We start from the raw sequence: 18,108 nt of genomic DNA on the forward strand, positions 1-18,108 counted from the left end.
AATTTAACGTTATCATCCATTAAAAAGCTGGGAGGGAGTATAACTAGTATTAGGCCCTATTTCTTTCAGCTTGAGATTATTATAATCCAGATTATTGGGAGTAAGCTGAAAGAAACAGACAACTTATTGAAGTAGCTTATTATAATCTGGAGCCCAGCTTATTATAATCTGATAAGCTTATTTAGATGAGCTTTTTTCAGATTATTGGGTGAAAAATTACCCACCATGCCACCCCACTCCCTCTTTAGACTTGCAAACCCAATAATCTAGGAAAGAAACAACTAACTGCTTATTATATTACAAATTATAACAATCTAGTTTATAGTAATCTGGCTCAATAATCTAGATTATAATAATTTTAAGCTGAAAGAAACAGGGTATTAGTCGTTGCTAGTTAATCATGTAGTACATCCGTCCGTATTTGTGAGAATTATTGAGAAGCTAATCAATCATTGCATCCATTCGATTGGATTGTGTATGTGGATCAATAATTCAGCCCCCATTCGCCGAAATAACATACATACTACTAGTAGCTAGCTAGTAATAATTAGTTTAAATAAACTAGCTAGTAATTAAGTGGTACTACTCCACTAATATAAAATCTAGGGGTTTGCTTCACCTGCATATGATGATGAATGCAGACTAGTCGTCCACTCCTCCGGCCGGCCGTATGTACGCATGAGTAGTAGTAGCTGATTGGGGGTATGTATGTGGCTTTGTTGCCATCCGGACACGTAGCTGCTGTGCAGTCAAGCCTGAGCGGCATCCACGCGTCGGCATGCATGTTTATCTCCACTCAATCATCAACACATATATATGATCGGATGGAACTTACATAATGTACTACTAGTACACATTTGTCAGCACACCACGTATGCATGCCCTGCTTTATCTTCTTCTTCTTCTGGTCAAATACTATACAACAAATCATTAATTAGGCTCAAAAGAAAGAAAGAATTTGAAGAAAAAGCCAGGAAAGAAAAGTCTGAATTATTATTTTGGTTATGCTGGATATATATATACTGTATTAATTTAGCTAGGTGGAGTACAATAATAATATCGAAGATACTCTAGTCTCACTGGAATGGGACGTGTGAGTGTGAGAAGCAGATCGAGCATCAGAGGGGGCAGATCCGGTAGAGTCTGTGTGTAGTGCTTTGCCTTGATTGGATCAGCTAGTCCTTCGTTTGAGTCCTTATATAACATTGATAGTACCAGATCGATCTGGAGTACTTCCTAATTGCATGATAGATGACAGTTAAGGCAGCCCAGCCACCAACACCACCAAACAATATCATGCATGCAATTTAATTAGGATCAGAGCCACAGGGGAGTAATAATAATATATACTTCTAGTCAGTCTATATACTGTACGAGTGTGCCTAGCTAGGAGTACATGCATATTTTGTTCCAGATTATCGATGGTGGACAGGACAGGAGCCAACTGCAACAAGATATACTCATTCTCGATCGATTTCTAAGAGATACCTAGACACTTGCTCCTCCTGCTATAAGGTAATTAACGCTTCGCTAGCTAATTAATTGCATTAGTTTCAATTCTTTTTATGATCTTCTTTCGATCGAGCAAATAACTCAAGTAAGTGCATGCATATATAGATGAATAGTGTAGTAGAGATCATGGCGATCAGTTACCCGCCGGAGGATGGCCGGTACTACTGTTCTTCCGTTGCCGCCGGCGATGATTCACCTGCGGCCCATCATACTAACGCCCACGACGACTGGGACTGGGACTGGGTACCCCCACCCCCTGCTGATGCTGCTGCTGCTGCTGCGGCGGACGACGACGACGACGATGGCGATCCGACTCCTGCTGGTAGTCCTGGCAGCAGGGGCGAAGACGAGGAGGAGGAGCGGCAGAGGGCGCAGATGGTGAGCGCCATGAACGGGCAGCTGAACATGCTGGCCAGCCGGTTCCTGGCATCGGCGGGCGTGGAGGAGGAGTGGCTGGAGGTGGTGACGGCGCTGTCCTGGGAGGCGGCGCTGCTGATCCAGACCCACGCCTGCACCGCCGGCAACGACATGGACCCGGCCTCCCACGTGAAGATCAAGTGCGTGGCGTCCGGAAGGCGGCGGCAAAGCCAGGTGGTGCGGGGGCTGGTGTTCCGCAAGAACGCGGCGCACAAGCACATGCCCACCAAGTGCCACCGCCCCACCCTCCTCCTCCTCCACGGCGCCCTCGGCCTCGACTCCCATCTCGGCTTCTCCTCCTTCGACTCCATGGAGCAGGACAAGCTCATTCTCCGAGCCTCCATCTCCCACATCATCCACACCTGCAGCCCCAACGTCGTCATGGTCGAGAAGACCGTCTCCCGCGACATTCAGGAGCTCCTCCTGCACCACGGCGTCACTCTGCTGCTCGACATGAAGCTCCACCGCTTGCAGAGAATCGCTCGCTGTTCCGGTGCTCCCTTGCTCTCCTTCTCCCAGCTTCTCCATGATTGCCCCAACCACCTCAAGCACTGCGACTACTTCCACATCGACAAGTTCTTCGAGGACCATAACACCACCACCACTACTAGTGCTGCTGCCCTGAACAAGCCATCTAAAACATTGATGTTCTTGGAAGGCTTTTCCAACCCATTGGGATGCACCGTAAGCACTCGATCAAATACTCCATTTCATTCAATTACCTAGATCAATTACTCTGCATTATTCTCAATACGCGCGCGCATGCAGATACTGCTCAGAGGCGCAAGCACCCAAGAACTGAAGAAAATCAAGCAAGTCTTGCACTACACAATATTCGCTGCATACCATCTGGTTGTTGAGACATCCTTCTTTGAAGATCAGAGGGTATTCTTGAATGATACAAATGTTGACGGGACACCACAAATCACTCATCAGACTTCCATTGTCTCAAATCGTTCACTTCCTACTGATTATGATGTCACTTGTACTAGCAGGGGATCATTACTGGAATACCATGATGGGGATCACAAGGCTACAGTTCCTTTCACAAATAAACCAGACTCGTACACACAAGATGAGGGTACAGCCATCCACTGTGAAGCACCTCCATCTGAAAACCTGCTGTCCTCAGTCTCCGGATCACTCAGAAGATTCATTGATATATTCCGTTATCAGAATATTTATTTACCTGTAACTTCTTCTCAAGATACAACTGGTCATCAGAATGAACAAGATACTGAAACCAGCCAAGAAACGGCGTCTGATACCTTAACAAAGGATCATTCTTGTGAGTATATGGATCAGTTAAATGATCTCCAGGAACAAGTATTCGCCAAAACCAACCAAAAAATGTCACAGCCTGATCCTTTCGGTACTGAAAAACATCAGCAGAATGTGGAACAGTACAGGGCCGGCGAAAATATAAATTCAGACACAGATGAGGCTGATGATGTAATGGATTCTCAGAGCATACTCATCTTGTTATCCAGCCAATGTGTTACGAAGCAGGTTGTCTGTGAGGAGAGCCATCTATACCGCATAAACTATTATGGGAATTTCGATGTCTCCTTAGGACGATATTTGCAAGACATTTTGCAGAATCAGGTACCTATCTATTTTTTTAGGAATAATTTCGATAACACATGACATAGTAGGTCAATTGTATATCTACTAGTCAGGATGTGATGTTTTTTACTGAACTGTGGCAGAACCTAAGCTGTTCCTCATGTGGAGAGCCTCCAGATGCTCACATGTACTCTTACACCCACCGCAATGGAAATCTAACTATTAATGTGAGGCGTTTGCTGCCTCAGCATCATTTGCCTGGTGAATCTGAAGGAAAAATTTGGATGTGGACTAGATGTCTAAGATGTGAGCATGAGAGAGGGATATCCAAATCATCTCGGAGAGTGCTAATATCAACTGAAGCGCGTAATCTCTCCTTTGGCAAGTTCCTTGAACTCAGTTTCTCAAGCCACTCTGCTGCTAGAAGGCTATCAGTTTGTGGGCATTTGGTCAACAGGGACTGCTTGCGATATTTTGGGTATGTATTCTCATTTCTCAAGAACTATTTTGAACATGTCGTGTAAAAGTTCTCTCTATATAATACTCCCTCCGTATTTTAATGTATAACACCGTTGACTTTTCGACCAACGTTTGACCATTCGTTTTATTTAAAATTTTCGTGCAAATATGAAAGTATTTATATCATGCTTAAAGAACATTTGATGATGAATCGAGTCATAATAAAATAAATGATAATTGTATAAATTTTTTGAATAAAATGAATGGTCAAACGTTGGATAAAAAATCAACGGCATCATACATTAAAATATGGAGGTAGTACATACTAAACATCCTTTAGCCCTTCTTTATTTCTTTCTTCTTTTGTTGGAAAAAATGGTGACTTCAGGTTGGGTTCCAAAGTTGCAAAGTTCCAATATTCATCAGTTGAAATTTACACTGCCTGCAAACCGCAACGAACCCTTGAGTTTCACAATCCCGATATGCGTGAGTGGTTCGAGCAAGAGGGAAGAAATGTATGTACTATTTTATTTATCGGTTTCATCACATGATTTATCTTGTGAACATTCATAGGTCAGATTGGGCCTAATGCTTGTGTTGCACTTTTTAAGGTTCTTGCGAGAGGAGTTAAGCTTTTCTATGAAGTTTCTAGCTTAATACAGCACATGAAGATTTTCTCTGAGGTGGCAATTAACTGTGGAGACTCTCTTCCTGTCAAAGAAGTTTCCCAACTTGAAGAGATGCTAATTGAAGAAAAAGCTCAGTTTGTGGTAAACCTTCTGGTCTTTTTTCTTCTCTTTACCTTGTGGTAACTGGTAAGCCTAGAGATAAGTGTGCATTCTAATCATCTCCGATAACTGTCAATTCCAATATGAATATCATCAAACAGGATTCTCTGGTGAAGGCTGTTGATGAAAGCGGGATGTCTAGCTCCTCTGTGAATGAGATTCTTGGTGTAAATTGTCTCTACCAGGATCTTCTGATTCGACTGTACGTGTGGGACCGTCGTTTCCATCAAATTGTTGAGTGTAAGTCTGGAAGAATGGCTAATTGTGTCGGCAAGAAGGAAGCTGCTGAATTTGCCGGTGAACCAGCTGCAACTGGTGAAAGTGCAGTGCCCTTTGAGAATGGATATATCAAGGAAATGCAGTACAGCAGCGAAACCTTAACTGATGAAAATTCACGGCGTGAGGAGCAACATATCACAAAAGTGCCTTCTTTCAGAGTCTTGGAAGGTACAGATACGCAGTTGATAAATCCTGAATGTGGGGATAACAGGGAAACATGGATTTGGAGTCCATTGCACGAGTTAAGAGAGAGTTACAGGCATGAACTGCAGGCCGGGTATTTGGAAAGATTCGAACTTGTCAACAACTATTCTCCATCTCATCTATCCCCCCTGCACAAACAATCATCTGCTGAGTTCATAGTTGGTCCAGGTGGCAATGTGTTGTGCATATCAGAGGATGAAATATCCAGCATAATATCCCGCGCACTGGCCATATCGGAGGAACGTCGCCATCTTTTACTAGATGCTCTCATGGTTGAAGGTGAGGCAGCCTACAGCAGGGGGAGTGAGAGCTCTAAGATGGAGAAATCTTACAGCTCATTATCTGAAGCTTCTTCGGCCTCTTCGTCGTGGTCATCTATTGGATCTTCAGACTCAGATGCAAGCTTTTCATCTGACGACCTCTTCTCCAGCTATGATAGCTCACTTCTGTCATCCTTACTTCATCCTGAAGTATCTGTCAATGGGAAATCATCTCTCAAAGGGAAATACTCGGTTATTTGTGTACATGCCAATCAGTTTTACACCCTTCGGAAGAAATGCTGCCCATCTGAGCTTGCATATATCACTTCCTTGAGCCGGTGCATGAAGTGGGATGCTCAAGGTGGAAAAAGTAAGGCTTTCTTTGCAAAAACATTGGATGACAGGTTCATCATCAAGCAAATAAAGAAGACAGAGTTTGAATCCTTCATAGAATTCGCACCCGATTACTTTAAGCATGTGTATCATTCTCTCGACACTGGGAGCCAAACTTGTCTTGCCAAAATTTTAGGAATCTATCAGGTAGGTGTACTTAATTTACATCAGACGTGCTATGGAATAATTTCATGATTTTTTTTCCCTCCTTGGTTGTTATACATCCTTTTAAGGACCGGGCTCACTATTTGTTTCAGGTTAAGCAAATCAGACATGGCAAGGAAGTGAAGCTTGATCTGATGGTGATGGAAAATCTTCTCTTCGGACACAAATTGTCAAGGATATATGATCTCAAAGGTGTTGTTTTCTCCAGACATGTCTCTGATTCGAATGACCATGGAACTGTTTACTTGGATCAAAACTTTGTCGATGATATGCGTGTTTCCCCTATATATGTTGGTGGAAGAACGAAACATCTCTTGCAGCGGGCAATCTGGAACGACACAGCTTTTCTCACTGTAAGTACTGATATTTCATTTCAACCACGTATAACCAATCATGTTCTCTCTTACAATATGAGCTGACAGAAATACTAAATTTTTGCAGTCAATTAATGTTATGGACTACTCGTTACTGGTGGGAGTGGACAAAGAAAAGCATGAGTTTGTATTTGGCATCATAGATTACCTAAGGCAGTATACATGGGACAAGCAACTGGAGACGTGGGTGAAAACTTCTTTGGTAGTGCCAAAGAATGCTTCACCAACAGTAATCTCACCCAAAGAGTACAAGAAGAGGTTTAGGAAGTTCATGGCCAAGTATTTCCTGACAGTTCCAGACGATTGGAGTACATAGATAGAAACGTCTGGGGTCCTGCAAATCCTGTCCATTATCTGTTTTGTTTGTACACAGTAGAATGGAACGCTCACTTGTTTAAAGTTCTCCAATAGTTTGCAGTTTTAAGGCAAAATTTTGGAGCGAGGCCCAAATACATGATCAAAATCATTGATCCCTCACATGTATTGGTTACTGGTTTGTGGTAGAAAAAAAAGTTTGTATCAATGTCTTGTTGGTTAATGTGGTAGAGGGAGATTGTTTAACGCTAGCATAAACATAGCTCACATTACCAGCACAATTACTACGAATTGGTTAGCTTAGTCACATTCCCAACACAATTAAGACAAATTGGTTAGATGAGATATCCAACTGTTCATTCAGTGCGTTACACGTCTAGCAACAGAAAATGACGCTGGACTTGCGTGACATCCTAGTAGTAGAAAAAATTCCGTATGCACTACACAGAAAGGAAGTTTAGCGTGCGGCAGTTTCTGGCCAATTTGAAAACAGTAACTTGAAGGAACACAATAGTTCGAACTACAAGGGAATCCAGACCATAATGACTATTGCATAGTACAAAGTGTATTCTTTTGTTAAACCTTTTCTTGCTTGTCGCCTACAAGGGGGAGCATCTCCATCCGACTTCTCGGCGAATTTGTTTGCGATGTTGTTGGGCTTCCTGTTCCTGGAGCTACAGCCTGCTGTTGAGGGATCAAATGCCTCACATACCCATAAAAAGTACAGCCAACGAGCGTGATCGCGCATCCGATTGCATTCATAGGAGAGATAGGGTTCCGGAAGATCAACCATGACACCAATACAGCAACAGCAACCTGCAGCGCAATGATCAGTTCTAAGAAATGATCGAGCAGAATATATGAAAAGAACAAAGCATAGGCCAAATGGTTGCTACTTTCAGGTTGCCAGCAACATTGAAGGTCACTGCAGTGGTTGAATGGATCACGTAGAAAATGGAGAAGTTTAGGCAAAATGCAAGCACTCCAGAGCCTATGATGATAACTAGTGCAGAAGCAATGGAGTCATGTGTGTAGAACCAGGTAACCACACCGCCTCCTTCAAGTAACACTGCTGGTAGAGCCAGTATCATGGTGGCAAAGGGTGCCATGTAGTACACTGTGTTAATGCTGAAGAAAACACAAGGAAACGTCATAAATAACATGATTTACTTTGCTGGTAACACGGCGACAAAAAAAATCCAGTTTACCATACAGTATTATAACTGTAAGATCACAGCAGAAGTAAAGCACCAGTCATTACACCCGCCATAAGATGAGCACCTACCTGTCAAATTTGTATCCGTGGAGTAGAGACTCTGCCAAAATGGTCTTGGTAGATGTAGCAAGGCAGCCAACCATGGCAGCACAGAAACCAAACATGTTGAAACTAAGCTCTGTTATTGAAGTTAGGAGTATTCCCCCAACTATTGGGACCAGCGAAGCCCATATGCGCCACTCAAAATGCTTGCTCCAAACTAACCACTGCAGAATAACTGCATGACATGGATTGGAAGCAGACCATCAGGGAGGGTGTTACATGCTGTAGCAATATGATAATGCTAAGAAAACGAAAATGAATATGGAATAGTGATGATGTAAGGAGGTGCAAAATGACTCTACCCGTGGTTGCAGGGGTGAAAGATTTGATAGTCTGCATAAAGGAGACTGGGATGTAGCGCAGGCTGACATTTCCGAGCACGATGTTTATGCAGAAGACAAATGACATTGGAAAAATCCTTCTCCAACGGTCTTCTGGTTCGACTTGAATGAGTGGTTTTGCTTTGAGCACATGGATTGCAATATAAGCCCCAATTGAAGAGCATATGAAGTGGACACAAGACACCGTCAGAGGAAATTTGAAATCCAGCTTCTACACCAACCAAGGAAAAGAAAAGAGAGAGAAACTTATCGCATGTGGTGCTTGATGTAAACTTAGTTAACACCATGCATCGTATACAATTCCTTGCTTTTGAACTGTGCATGTATTAAGTTTTATGAGAAGAGTAAACAGAAATGAAGGAATTGGTTGGTGCAGGGCAAGGTTTTGGTATCATGTATCATGTATGTATGTACCTATGATGTTATGTACGTATGCATCTACGATGGCATAAGGATTAGTTAGTTGAACGAAATCTAGTATGTATATGGCGGCAGGATGGTACATCGCTAGTATAGGATTAAAATTTTCAGTTGTGTTGGGCATAATGATGAAATGCAGTGTGTGAAACAGGAGATTGCAATTGAGAGCAGCAAACCAACATTCTGAAAAGAAAAGAAAATAAAAGAAAAATATTTATTTGATGGGTGGGACTAGCAGCATGTTTCCGTTGACTAGAGGAGGAAATCTAGGAGAAATAGAGTAGAAGTTGAATTGTTTGGCAGGATATCCATTGAAGAGGGGAGAATGGAATCTTGAATCGGAGAGAGAAAGGAAGGAAGGGGAGGGATCCAGGGAGAGAGAGGAAATCTGGACCTGGAAGATCCACTTGTTGATGATGATGACGGTGACGTTGAAGCCCCACCACTGGAGGATGGCCAGCAGCGCGCGCAGGTTGCCCAGCCCACCGCCGGTGCCGGCCTCACCCCCCTGCTCCATCTCCTCTTCCTCTTCCTCTTCTCCTCCCCAAGCTTGTTGATTGATTTCGCAAAGCCTATATATGAGGGATGCCCTCTGCTTAGTTAGTATGTACCGCAGGCAGGAAGGGAAGCGCTACCTCGTCCCCATGGGCATGGCAGGCAAGCTTGAGCAAATGGAGACCCGCCGCCGCCGCCGCCGCCGAGAGGAGGAGGAAGAGGAAGAGGAAGAGGAGCCTCAGCCTCGGATACGCGCGCGGCGGCCGCGTTTTGTGGGGGAAGCCAAAGGGAAGGTTGCTGGGTACCTTTGCTTGCTGCTTAATTAGCAGCTACTAGCCGCTTCACTTGCTCTAATCTAGTACTAGTACTAGTAATGCTCTGTCTTCACAAACAGAAAACAAAAAAAGGACTTCTTTGGTAATAGGGTGGTTTGCTGGGACATGTAAATTGCAGCGCCTGACCTGACACACAGACTCTAATCACCTCGCAACGAAGAGAAAACACTAGTCCTTTTTTTTTTTTTGCGGGGAGAAAACACTAGTCCTACTAGCAAGCAATTAGGGCAAGTATAAAAGTAAGCTATAAGCCTACTATAAGGCCAGTCACAATGGGGGTTTCACTAGTGTGTCATGCACATTTAATAGGGGTAAGACTGAATAAAAAATGATTATTTGCATGAAATGGGGATGAGAGAGAAGGAAAGAGTTTCATCCTGGTGAAACTCGTCAGCGTCGTTTCCAAGTCCTCGGTAACAGAGTGAAACCCCCGTTGAGGCCGATTCGTTTCATTCACCGGATCTCTTGCGTCCGCCTCCGCCGTGCGACCTCCGCATTCTCCCGCGCCGCGCCGGATTTTGGGTACAAATGATCCCAGCAACTTGTATCAATTAAATGCTTTGCTTAGTCTTGGAAACGTCAAAGTGAAACCCCTCCACTGTGGGGATTGTTTCATAAAAGATTTCATTTGAGAGAAGATGGTATAATATTTTGGGTAGCCGTGCAATGACACTAGCCATTGTGACTGGCCTAACTTATGTGGAGGAGAAAGATAACAAAATATCAAGGATGTTGGCTCTTATGCAAGAGCTAGCTTAACACAAACTCCTAGGTAAATACATTAAATGCATAGGTGAGAGATAGAGAGAGAGGAGAAGAAAGTTGTAGCCAACCTTATAGCTAATCCATTATATATGTTAGCTTTAAGATAGACTAATAGTGGTGAGCTCTACTATTATCCTTGCTCTTGCTCTTAGTAGTACTAGTAGTAGTAACCAATCAAAAATAACTCAAGATTAAAGCTTGTACCACTGCTACTAATTAGCTGCTGGCTGGAGAAGAAATCAAAAGTAGGGGCCAAGATGCGTAACATCGCATCAAATCCCACGCCCGAAAGTCCAAAGTCACAACTGGAACGCTTGAAACAACCTACCCCAGTCCCTAGTCCCTGTTTGATTTGTTACGCTAGTCAAACAAAACCAATCAACCTGCCTAATTATACTCCTATATAGCACTGTTAGCACTTGTTAATATCGGATCACTGTAATCGAATGAACGCGACTGGCATCACTACATTTTTTTTTCATGCGTTGCGTCCACACTCAAAATACTAGTGATGCCTTCTGCGCCATTCCAAATTGCCAGCTCTGCTCTGTTTAGTGTTTACAACACAAACAAACTACTAACAATTGTCGGCAGCTTCCTCTACTCTCTGCAAACTGAGATGCTCACACTCACACGCATGCATGATTGAGCACATGAACGCTACTACTACCCCACAGGGCCACAGGTAGGGTTCAGCTTCATCACATGATCGACCAAGGCCTAGTTTAGATCTAAAGTTTTTCTTCAAACTTCCAATTTTTTCATCACATCAAAACTTTTCTACACACACAAACTTCCAACTTTTCTGTCACATCGTTCCAATTTCAACCAAACTTCCAACTCAAGCGTCCAGATGGCTCAGTACTTAAAAGTACAACAGTATCCCCAATTTCACCATGGTCATCCCAGAATGGGATCAGGAACAAGCACACGCACATATATTCTTCATGTTCAATGATCTTAATTCTCAAACCAATAGACCAAAAAAAGGGCGAAAGATTTTAACGGGAGCAATTCTGAATATGGGTATCCCTAGAGGACCATGTCCAACGTAAATGGCGCACCGCCTAGATCTCCTCCTCTTCAAAAGGGTCCCTCTCTGGGTAGTCCCCGACCTGCAAAGACCCAAAGACAACTGCTGAGTAACAGTACCAGTGTACAAACGCACAATCTAAACACAATACAAACCCATGGAAAAATACGCTGGATATTTGCACTGATGTTTTCTAACACCCAACAGGGCTATTCAAAAGCCACAATGCCACTTGAGATACTAAGAATATGCAATGCAACATGACCACATATCCACTATTACATGTTCCACTAATGCAAGCACACGGCGGTTACTCCTTGCATTCCAAAGAGTCAATTGAAGAAACACTAAACCCAAATGCAAACCATAATGTTAAGACCAATTTGCCAACTACTCCCGAGCAATTGTACTCCAAAAGAGAGGACTGGTTGGCATCTAGCCAGGAGAATATACCTTTACTTTCTCTGGCCTAACAATAGCTCCATGCCCTTGAGGACACTCGAAAAAGCGAATGCCTTTCACCCTACAGTATCAAAGAAGCAAGACATAATGTTACCAAGAGCTATTTGCCCATAGACCTGGTACTGTGCACCAGGCACAATATCTTCGGTACTAGCTAAAGAGAGTATGGTCAGGTAGCAAGCCAATCATCAGGAAAATATAGTGTATCATAAAATCGGCATGACAACTTATAGTGACAAATCAAATAATTAACACAAAAGGCCTATTGTTTCTCATTGTGATGTTTTGTCAATAATATTATTAAAACTACTCCCTCCGTCCCAATATAAGTGCAACCTAGTACGGATGTGACATATTCTAGGACTACGAATCTGGATAGCTGCTAGGATAAGTCACATCTGTACTAGGTTGCACTTATATTGGGACGAAGGTAGTACTAACATTTTTATTGCTGGTTAAATATTCATACTGAATGTTATGGTGAAAAGTGATGATATTACAACTGTGTCTGCTTGGCGTTCCTCGACTTATACTGCAAAAGACAGATGCTAGTATTTTATCCCCTTTGGAGTTGATTAAATTGACCAATAAATATGTGTGAGCGGGCAAAAGAGCAAAACACTGCAACCTGAATTGGCAGTCATGAGAGCAATAAGTATGAGTTGTTCCTTATTGTGGTTTTTTGTCAATAAACTTACATGCCATCATGCTTTCCAAGTGGTTCATCATATTGGACTCCAACCCAAAATCCACGTCCAAGAGCTTCAGCTCTGCCAACAAATTTTACAGTACCCCTCTTAGCACCTGGCTCGACTTCACATCTATCACCCACCTGTGGCATAATTCTTCTATAATAAAGACAGCACAGAGAAAGATCGGCACAATTCCATACTAGATAAAAAAAAGAAGGCTTACAACCCAATTCGGAACTGAATAATGATGCATGAAATCAGTAGTGTCCCCTTTCATAGAAACAAAACTGGTTTTCAAAAATAAAAAGGCAACATAAAACAACTATTTTCTATTTATAATGACTGATATATGCAAACATGCCCAATAAATCACCAATATCATGGTCGGAATTCAAATTATTTATCATAAGAATGATACACATTCAGACAGTTGATAGGAGGATGCTACCGTTCTTTATGGAAAACTGCTATTCAAAAACATGGGAGATACTAGAACAAAACACACTGCTAGTCTTGTCGGTTGCTCCAATTCATAGCAATGAAGAAAAGACGAAGACAGCTAGTTTCAAGTTCATCCTCAAAGATGTCCACTTATTCCTTCAAGCTTGCCATGTTCACTAGAGCAATAGATTCATATACATCTTAAAAATCAGTGTTTGTTTAGAGGGACAAATTACAGTAACTGATGCGATGCCTAGCATGCTGTCTGAAACTGTAATATTCAATTGCACGACAGCATATCCAGTATTCTATTTACAGATGCATTTGGACAAGGGAGGATGTTGAGGGCAGTCTTGGAAATTTTTACGATGCAGTTCAAATTTCTATGGATTTGGATCCAAGTCCGCAAAAAACTCATGCGCACATTTCAAACAGGTCCTAAGGACCAGGGGTTGGGAATGCGGTAGGGGAAATAAATCACTGCATTACTAATTAAGCTATAAAACCAGCCTCGGAAAAATCAACATATATATATAAGAGATTAGCTAGCAATATCCCATAGTATGTGCCACAAGTTAATAGTGAACATGGGGGAACAAAATTTGCTGACCTTGATGTTGGCGCACAATTCCTCCATATGCTTGTCAGATTGCTAAAGAACACAAGAAGTAGAGTAAGCAAGGTGAAAAATAGGAACGGATAGCCAAAAACCTGAGGAAGCTTACTTGTTGTTTATCATCTGACGTAGGGTTTTTAAAGGCCATCTTTTCTTTGAATTTTCGAAAGTTTGCTGGCTCAGAACATAAGATGTTAGTAGTAAATAGTGGAGGTAATTAAGCCATGTTTAGTTTCCAAAAAGTTTTTCCCAAAAACATCACATCGAATCTTTGAACACATGCATGAAGCATTAAATATAGATAAAAACAAAAACTAATTGCACAGTTAGGGGGGAAATTACGAGATGAATCTTTTGAGCCTAATTAGTCCATGATTAGTCATAAGTGCTACAGTAACCCATATGTGCTAATGACGGATTAATTAGGCTCAAAAGATTCGTCTCGCGGTTTCCATGCGAGTTATGAAATTAGCTTTTTTATTCGTGTCCGAAAACCCCTTCCGACATCCGGTCAAACGTCCGATGTGACACCCAAAAATTTTCATTTCGTGAACTAAACGGGGCCTTAGTAAAAGGCAAAAGGGTAGCATCAACATAGGATTGCCATTGATGCAACATAACAAAAGCACTGGTATAGGAATTGAAGGCAGCAAGCACTATATATGGGGGGACTTACTATCAAGATTATTATATGCTTCATCTGAGATGGTGTACTTTTCAACAAGGGAAGTATCCTCCAACCAACCACCAGAGGTGATTGACGAAGGATCGAGATCGATAATGTGCAGACGGTACCTAAGGAGATGAGACGGGAGTGAGATTGGCAGAGGAGCGAGAAAGAGGAAAGCAGAGGAAGTAAGTTAAGTAACCCGTCGTATGGGGAGTAGGAGGCGAGGGTGGCGTCATCGTGGTCGAGGTCGGCGATCATGGCGCCGGTGTCGTCGCGGAGCTGGAGGCGCATGAAGGCAACGGATGTGCCGGTCTTCCTCCAGAGCTTGTCCTTGAGCGCCTCGACGGAGGTCTGCAGCCTAGAAATGACATGGGTCATTCATTGAATCATGAGGAGGAGGAGGTGAGACCTGACCTGCTTGGAGACGCGGATGTCGGAGGAGAAGGTGGAGAGGTTGGAGTGCGTGAGGAGGAGGAGGACGCTGTCGTCAGCCGGGAGATGCAGCTTGGACGAGGACGACGACATTATTACCGGAGATGGCCGCCGCCGCCGATCGGAGCTGAGCTGAGCTGCCTGCCGCCGGCTGTGGGGAAGGAAGGGAAGGGAATCAGGAACTCGTCGATCCCACAAAAAGAGTAGAGGAAGCAACGGGCCAACAATGGCCCAGGCCCAACATGCAGACCAGGCCCAATACCAGCAGCACATTTCCTTTTGTTTTGGTGGATATTTTCCTCCTCTTCCTCGAGTCCTCCCCCACAGCAGCAGCTGCTTGTACCTATCCTCCACCACCACCAGCAGCGAGTCATGGCGGCCATGGCGATGGTGTCCGTGCAACTCACAGTCGCGGCGAGGCCCCTGCGCTCCCGCCGCGCGCTCTCCGTCTTCACCTGCGCCGCACCCCCGAGGCAGCGGCCTCCTCCAGGCCCAACCAAGCACCGCCGCCTCCGCCACGACGCCGACGCGCAGCCTCCCAGGAAGCGAGGTCATCCTCCTCCTCCTCCTCCCAGGCGCACCCGCACCCGGGGCCCTCCCGCTCGCCCCCAACAATCCTACACTGACGACGACGAGGAAGAGGACGACCAAGACGAGGAGGAGGGGAGCTTCGGTGGGGGCACCCGGGCTGCCGCCATGCCCAAGCCGCCAGCGGGCTTCGTGCTGGACGACCAGGGAAGGTGCATCGCCGCCGCCTCCAAGCGCATCGTCACCATCGTCAGTCTATACAGCTTTTCCTCCTCTTTAGCATTACATTTTCATTTTCATGCCAACATCTTTTCCCTTCTTCTGCGGAGCAGATTGATGACACCAACAACCGGCCCTTGGAGTGCATCATCAGGAGGGTGTTCCGAAGCACGCTAGACCACGACTGCATGCTCCTTTGCCCAGTTGACATGTATTCTACTAATTGCAACTCACTTATTAGTCACTAACTAGGCATATGCATCTTCCTCAATTTTCTCTAGCTGCCACTCAAACCCCCCTCCCCCTCCCATTCTGATCCTTGTCTCTTTCAGGCCTGTGCAGGTCCTTAAGAGTGCCAATTTCAGTGGCTGGATTGCTGTATGTATCTAATCCTCTCACTGCCTTCCATTTTCATCAATCACGCCAATATCATTCATCACACACACTGCCACGCATACATACAGAGACTGATTCTCGCAATATCTCCTTTATTTCCTACCCATATAGTTCCAATTGGAATAGATAGCGTTTCCTCATCTTTATCCATCGCATCATGCATAATTTCTTTTCTTTTCTATGTATATGTAGGTTGATGATGACCAGATTAAGGAAATCATTCCATCCGTTGCATATGCCCTCGCTAGAGTGCATATGCACTTTGTAGAGAGTGGGTAAGGATCATATAAGCCCCAAATCATCTACCCTTCCTGTCGAACTGACAAATATCAGGGTATTCCATTCTTCTTGCTTATTGCTTCCATAACACTATGATCGCTGGCTGGCTTTTCCAGATTTTGTTATACAGCACGGGGTGGCTTTTGCTTTCCTGAAGACGCGATTCAAGAATTTCATGGTAACCAAAGGAACTAACATGCTACTAACTACCCTATTTGCACAAAAGGTTCTGATGATATCTTCTCACTGAAAAGGCTTTTTTTTTCCAACCGTTGTACAAAATAGAAATGTTACTATACTTGTATGATTGACATACCCATGATATAATTGTCTTTTGCACCAGATATTTGCACATGTATGCCTTTTGAATTTCATGCCTAATGCTTACAAAAAATCTAGAAACATAAAGGTAACTTTTAGTTGAAGGACTGGACAACTAGCATATGCAATTGAAACATCTCTTTGAAGCATGCAGCATGTTATGTCTCTTGTTTGATCATTTTTGCACTTCATTGTTGTGTTCATAATTCATATTAATATGCAGATTCTGGTGACGGCGGTGATAGTGTACCTTTTGAAGGTGTAGAGATTTGTTGTTTCAATTTGGTGAGAAAAATGGCTTTGTATCGACATAGTTTCAGAAATTAATGGATCGCTAAATATTCCTTGGTATTTTGTTGATTTGCACATGCTTGAGAATATGTATTTGCTGATATTCCTGGCATCGGCAGGATGGCGCACATTATATGATTTATACACCAGTTGATCCTCTTCTGTTCGTTGCAGTGAAGGTATGTTGGTTGTTCTTCAACTTGTTGAGACATTCCAAGCTAAACTTGTTGAGGCATTGTGCCTGAAAACATACGCCCTTTGTGCAGGATAAAGATGGCGTGCTACGCATTGCTGAAGATGTAAGCAAATATTTAATGCTATACTGACGTGGTTCTTTCGAAGTTAAATTATAATGACGGGTAAGGAATGCCCTCTGTGAACAGGAACTCATGGACGACCCTGCTGTTGTCGGTGCCATAGACGAAGAGACAGAATTCACAGCTTTGGTGGTAAGAGTAGACACCTACTACTTGTTAGTTTGATCATTTACATTCTTATGTGCAAGTTTTTTACATCTACATGTGGATGTGGTGCAGGAGGAGGAAGAGGCCCTTCTTGAATCGGTGCTGGGTGAAAGATGACCATGCCGCGGCCTGTATTGATGGTCGATCAGAGGCGGAGACTGCAATGGTGGGCGTCCATCGATCATCATTCCCACCCACCAATTAAGTAGCAGAAGCAAGCTCCCCGCAAAAAAAAAAAAAAAAAAAAAAAAAAGAAGGTAGCAGAAGCAAGCTAAGATAGACTGCGAGAAGATTTGTACTACAACCAACAATAGGGATATATATAGAATGGAGCACTGTGATGTTAGATGTGCAAAGTAGCTTGAACTAGGGACTCATATTAAGCTGCTTCTCTCCGATGAAGCTTGCAAACTCAGTCTGTTGTTCTTGCTGGCCTCGCATGATGGTGATCTTGCACTTGTTTAGGGGTACTAGTACCATAGCCCTTCTTGGGGAGGGAGTATTTTGCTGGGCTGGCACTGGCATTGCATGATGTTTGCAGTCTTTTTCTTCTTTTTCTCTTCTCTTTTCTTAAAGAAGGAACGTCACTGCCATTGGACGGTGAAGAAGAAGAAGCGTCATTCGATCTATACTTCTGTCTCTCGCTAAGGATCCCGGTCAGGTTAGGTTGCGCTATCCGCAGATACTTTCTTTACCCATAGAAAGTCTTTGCCGAATTGCAGCAGTAAGCTAGTCTAGTTGTCGGCCTCGGCCAAAGCTGAGAAACCATTAGCTAGCCTTCATTTCTAGCAAGACTTGCTGGTACGCATACGTAACTTAAATCTCCATCATCTCTCTAGATCAGGCACAGCCAGACAG

The 18,108-nt window shown here is 43.6% G+C and overlaps 4 protein-coding genes across 5 annotated transcripts; 2 read left to right on the top strand and 2 right to left on the bottom strand.

The window, feature by feature from the left end:
• Positions 1 to 1,226: 1,226 nt before the first annotated feature.
• On the top strand, positions 1,227 to 6,940 carry LOC4337509 (putative 1-phosphatidylinositol-3-phosphate 5-kinase FAB1D). The gene is made up of 9 exons (XM_015780802.3): positions 1,227 to 1,515; positions 1,618 to 2,613; positions 2,698 to 3,534; positions 3,639 to 3,973; positions 4,343 to 4,469; positions 4,566 to 4,724; positions 4,844 to 6,025; positions 6,136 to 6,396; positions 6,485 to 6,940. The coding sequence occupies exons 2-9, from the start codon at positions 1,618 to 1,620 to the stop codon at positions 6,731 to 6,733; spliced, it is 4,146 nt and encodes a 1,381-aa protein (XP_015636288.1). The 5' UTR covers positions 1,227 to 1,515; the 3' UTR covers positions 6,734 to 6,940.
• Positions 6,941 to 7,053: 113 nt separating this feature from the next.
• On the bottom strand, positions 7,054 to 9,640 carry LOC4337510 (UDP-galactose transporter 1). Its single transcript, XM_015780803.2, has 5 exons — positions 9,206 to 9,640; positions 8,353 to 8,602; positions 8,018 to 8,225; positions 7,629 to 7,860; positions 7,054 to 7,548 (listed from the first exon to the last, which is right to left on the bottom strand). The coding sequence occupies exons 1-5, from the start codon at positions 9,326 to 9,328 to the stop codon at positions 7,309 to 7,311; spliced, it is 1,053 nt and encodes a 350-aa protein (XP_015636289.1). The 5' UTR covers positions 9,329 to 9,640; the 3' UTR covers positions 7,054 to 7,308.
• A 1,560-nt stretch (positions 9,641 to 11,200) lies between these two features.
• LOC4337511 (tubulin-folding cofactor B) lies at positions 11,201 to 15,532 on the bottom strand. Of its 2 annotated transcripts, none has more exons than XM_015780693.3 (9): positions 15,003 to 15,532; positions 14,735 to 14,903; positions 14,520 to 14,671; positions 14,327 to 14,445; positions 13,760 to 13,824; positions 13,645 to 13,686; positions 12,600 to 12,733; positions 11,893 to 11,962; positions 11,201 to 11,521 (listed from the first exon to the last, which is right to left on the bottom strand). In XM_015780693.3, the coding sequence occupies exons 1-9, from the start codon at positions 15,305 to 15,307 to the stop codon at positions 11,474 to 11,476; spliced, it is 1,104 nt and encodes a 367-aa protein (XP_015636179.2). In that variant the 5' UTR covers positions 15,308 to 15,532; the 3' UTR covers positions 11,201 to 11,473. The 2 variants fall into 2 exon arrangements, with proteins under 2 accessions (XP_015636179.2, XP_025880535.1); XM_026024750.2 differs by having other exon boundaries at positions 15,015 to 15,512.
• LOC4337512 (uncharacterized) lies at positions 15,449 to 17,367 on the top strand. The gene is made up of 8 exons (XM_066309855.1): positions 15,449 to 15,529; positions 15,613 to 15,710; positions 16,291 to 16,352; positions 16,719 to 16,780; positions 16,906 to 16,965; positions 17,053 to 17,085; positions 17,170 to 17,235; positions 17,323 to 17,367. The coding sequence occupies exons 1-8, from the start codon at positions 15,449 to 15,451 to the stop codon at positions 17,365 to 17,367; spliced, it is 507 nt and encodes a 168-aa protein (XP_066165952.1).
• Positions 17,368 to 18,108: the final 741 nt, after the last annotated feature.

This window comes from Oryza sativa, chromosome 4, assembly GCF_034140825.1.
Source record: "Oryza sativa Japonica Group chromosome 4, ASM3414082v1".
In the NCBI taxonomy this organism is placed as follows: Eukaryota; Viridiplantae; Streptophyta; class Magnoliopsida; order Poales; family Poaceae; genus Oryza; species Oryza sativa.

Coding starts and splice junctions, on each gene's coding strand:
- LOC4337509 (XM_015780802.3), top strand. CDS start 1,618: ATGAATAGTGTAGTAGAGATCATGGCGATCAGTTACCCGCCGGAGGAT. Junction 3,535..3,638: donor AAGACATTTTGCAGAATCAG/GTACCTATCTAT, acceptor GAACTGTGGCAG/AACCTAAGCTGTTCCTCATG. Junction 6,397..6,484: donor ACGACACAGCTTTTCTCACT/GTAAGTACTGAT, acceptor AAATTTTTGCAG/TCAATTAATGTTATGGACTA.
- LOC4337510 (XM_015780803.2), bottom strand. CDS start 9,328: ATGGAGCAGGGGGGTGAGGCCGGCACCGGCGGTGGGCTGGGCAACCTG. Junction 8,603..9,205: donor TCAACAAGTGGATCTTCCAG/GTCCAGATTTCC, acceptor TGGTTGGTGTAG/AAGCTGGATTTCAAATTTCC. Junction 8,226..8,352: donor TTTCACCCCTGCAACCACGG/GTAGAGTCATTT, acceptor CATGTCATGCAG/TTATTCTGCAGTGGTTAGTT.
- LOC4337511 (XM_015780693.3), bottom strand. CDS start 15,307: ATGACCTCGCTTCCTGGGAGGCTGCGCGTCGGCGTCGTGGCGGAGGCG. Junction 14,904..15,002: donor TGCTGCTGGTATTGGGCCTG/GTCTGCATGTTG, acceptor CCTTCCCCACAG/CCGGCGGCAGGCAGCTCAGC. Junction 11,522..11,892: donor TTAGGCCAGAGAAAGTAAAG/GTATATTCTCCT, acceptor GGGTCTTTGCAG/GTCGGGGACTACCCAGAGAG.
- LOC4337512 (XM_066309855.1), top strand. CDS start 15,449: ATGCCCAAGCCGCCAGCGGGCTTCGTGCTGGACGACCAGGGAAGGTGC. Junction 15,530..15,612: donor CCAAGCGCATCGTCACCATC/GTCAGTCTATAC, acceptor TCTGCGGAGCAG/ATTGATGACACCAACAACCG. Junction 16,781..16,905: donor AGATTTGTTGTTTCAATTTG/GTGAGAAAAATG, acceptor TGGCATCGGCAG/GATGGCGCACATTATATGAT.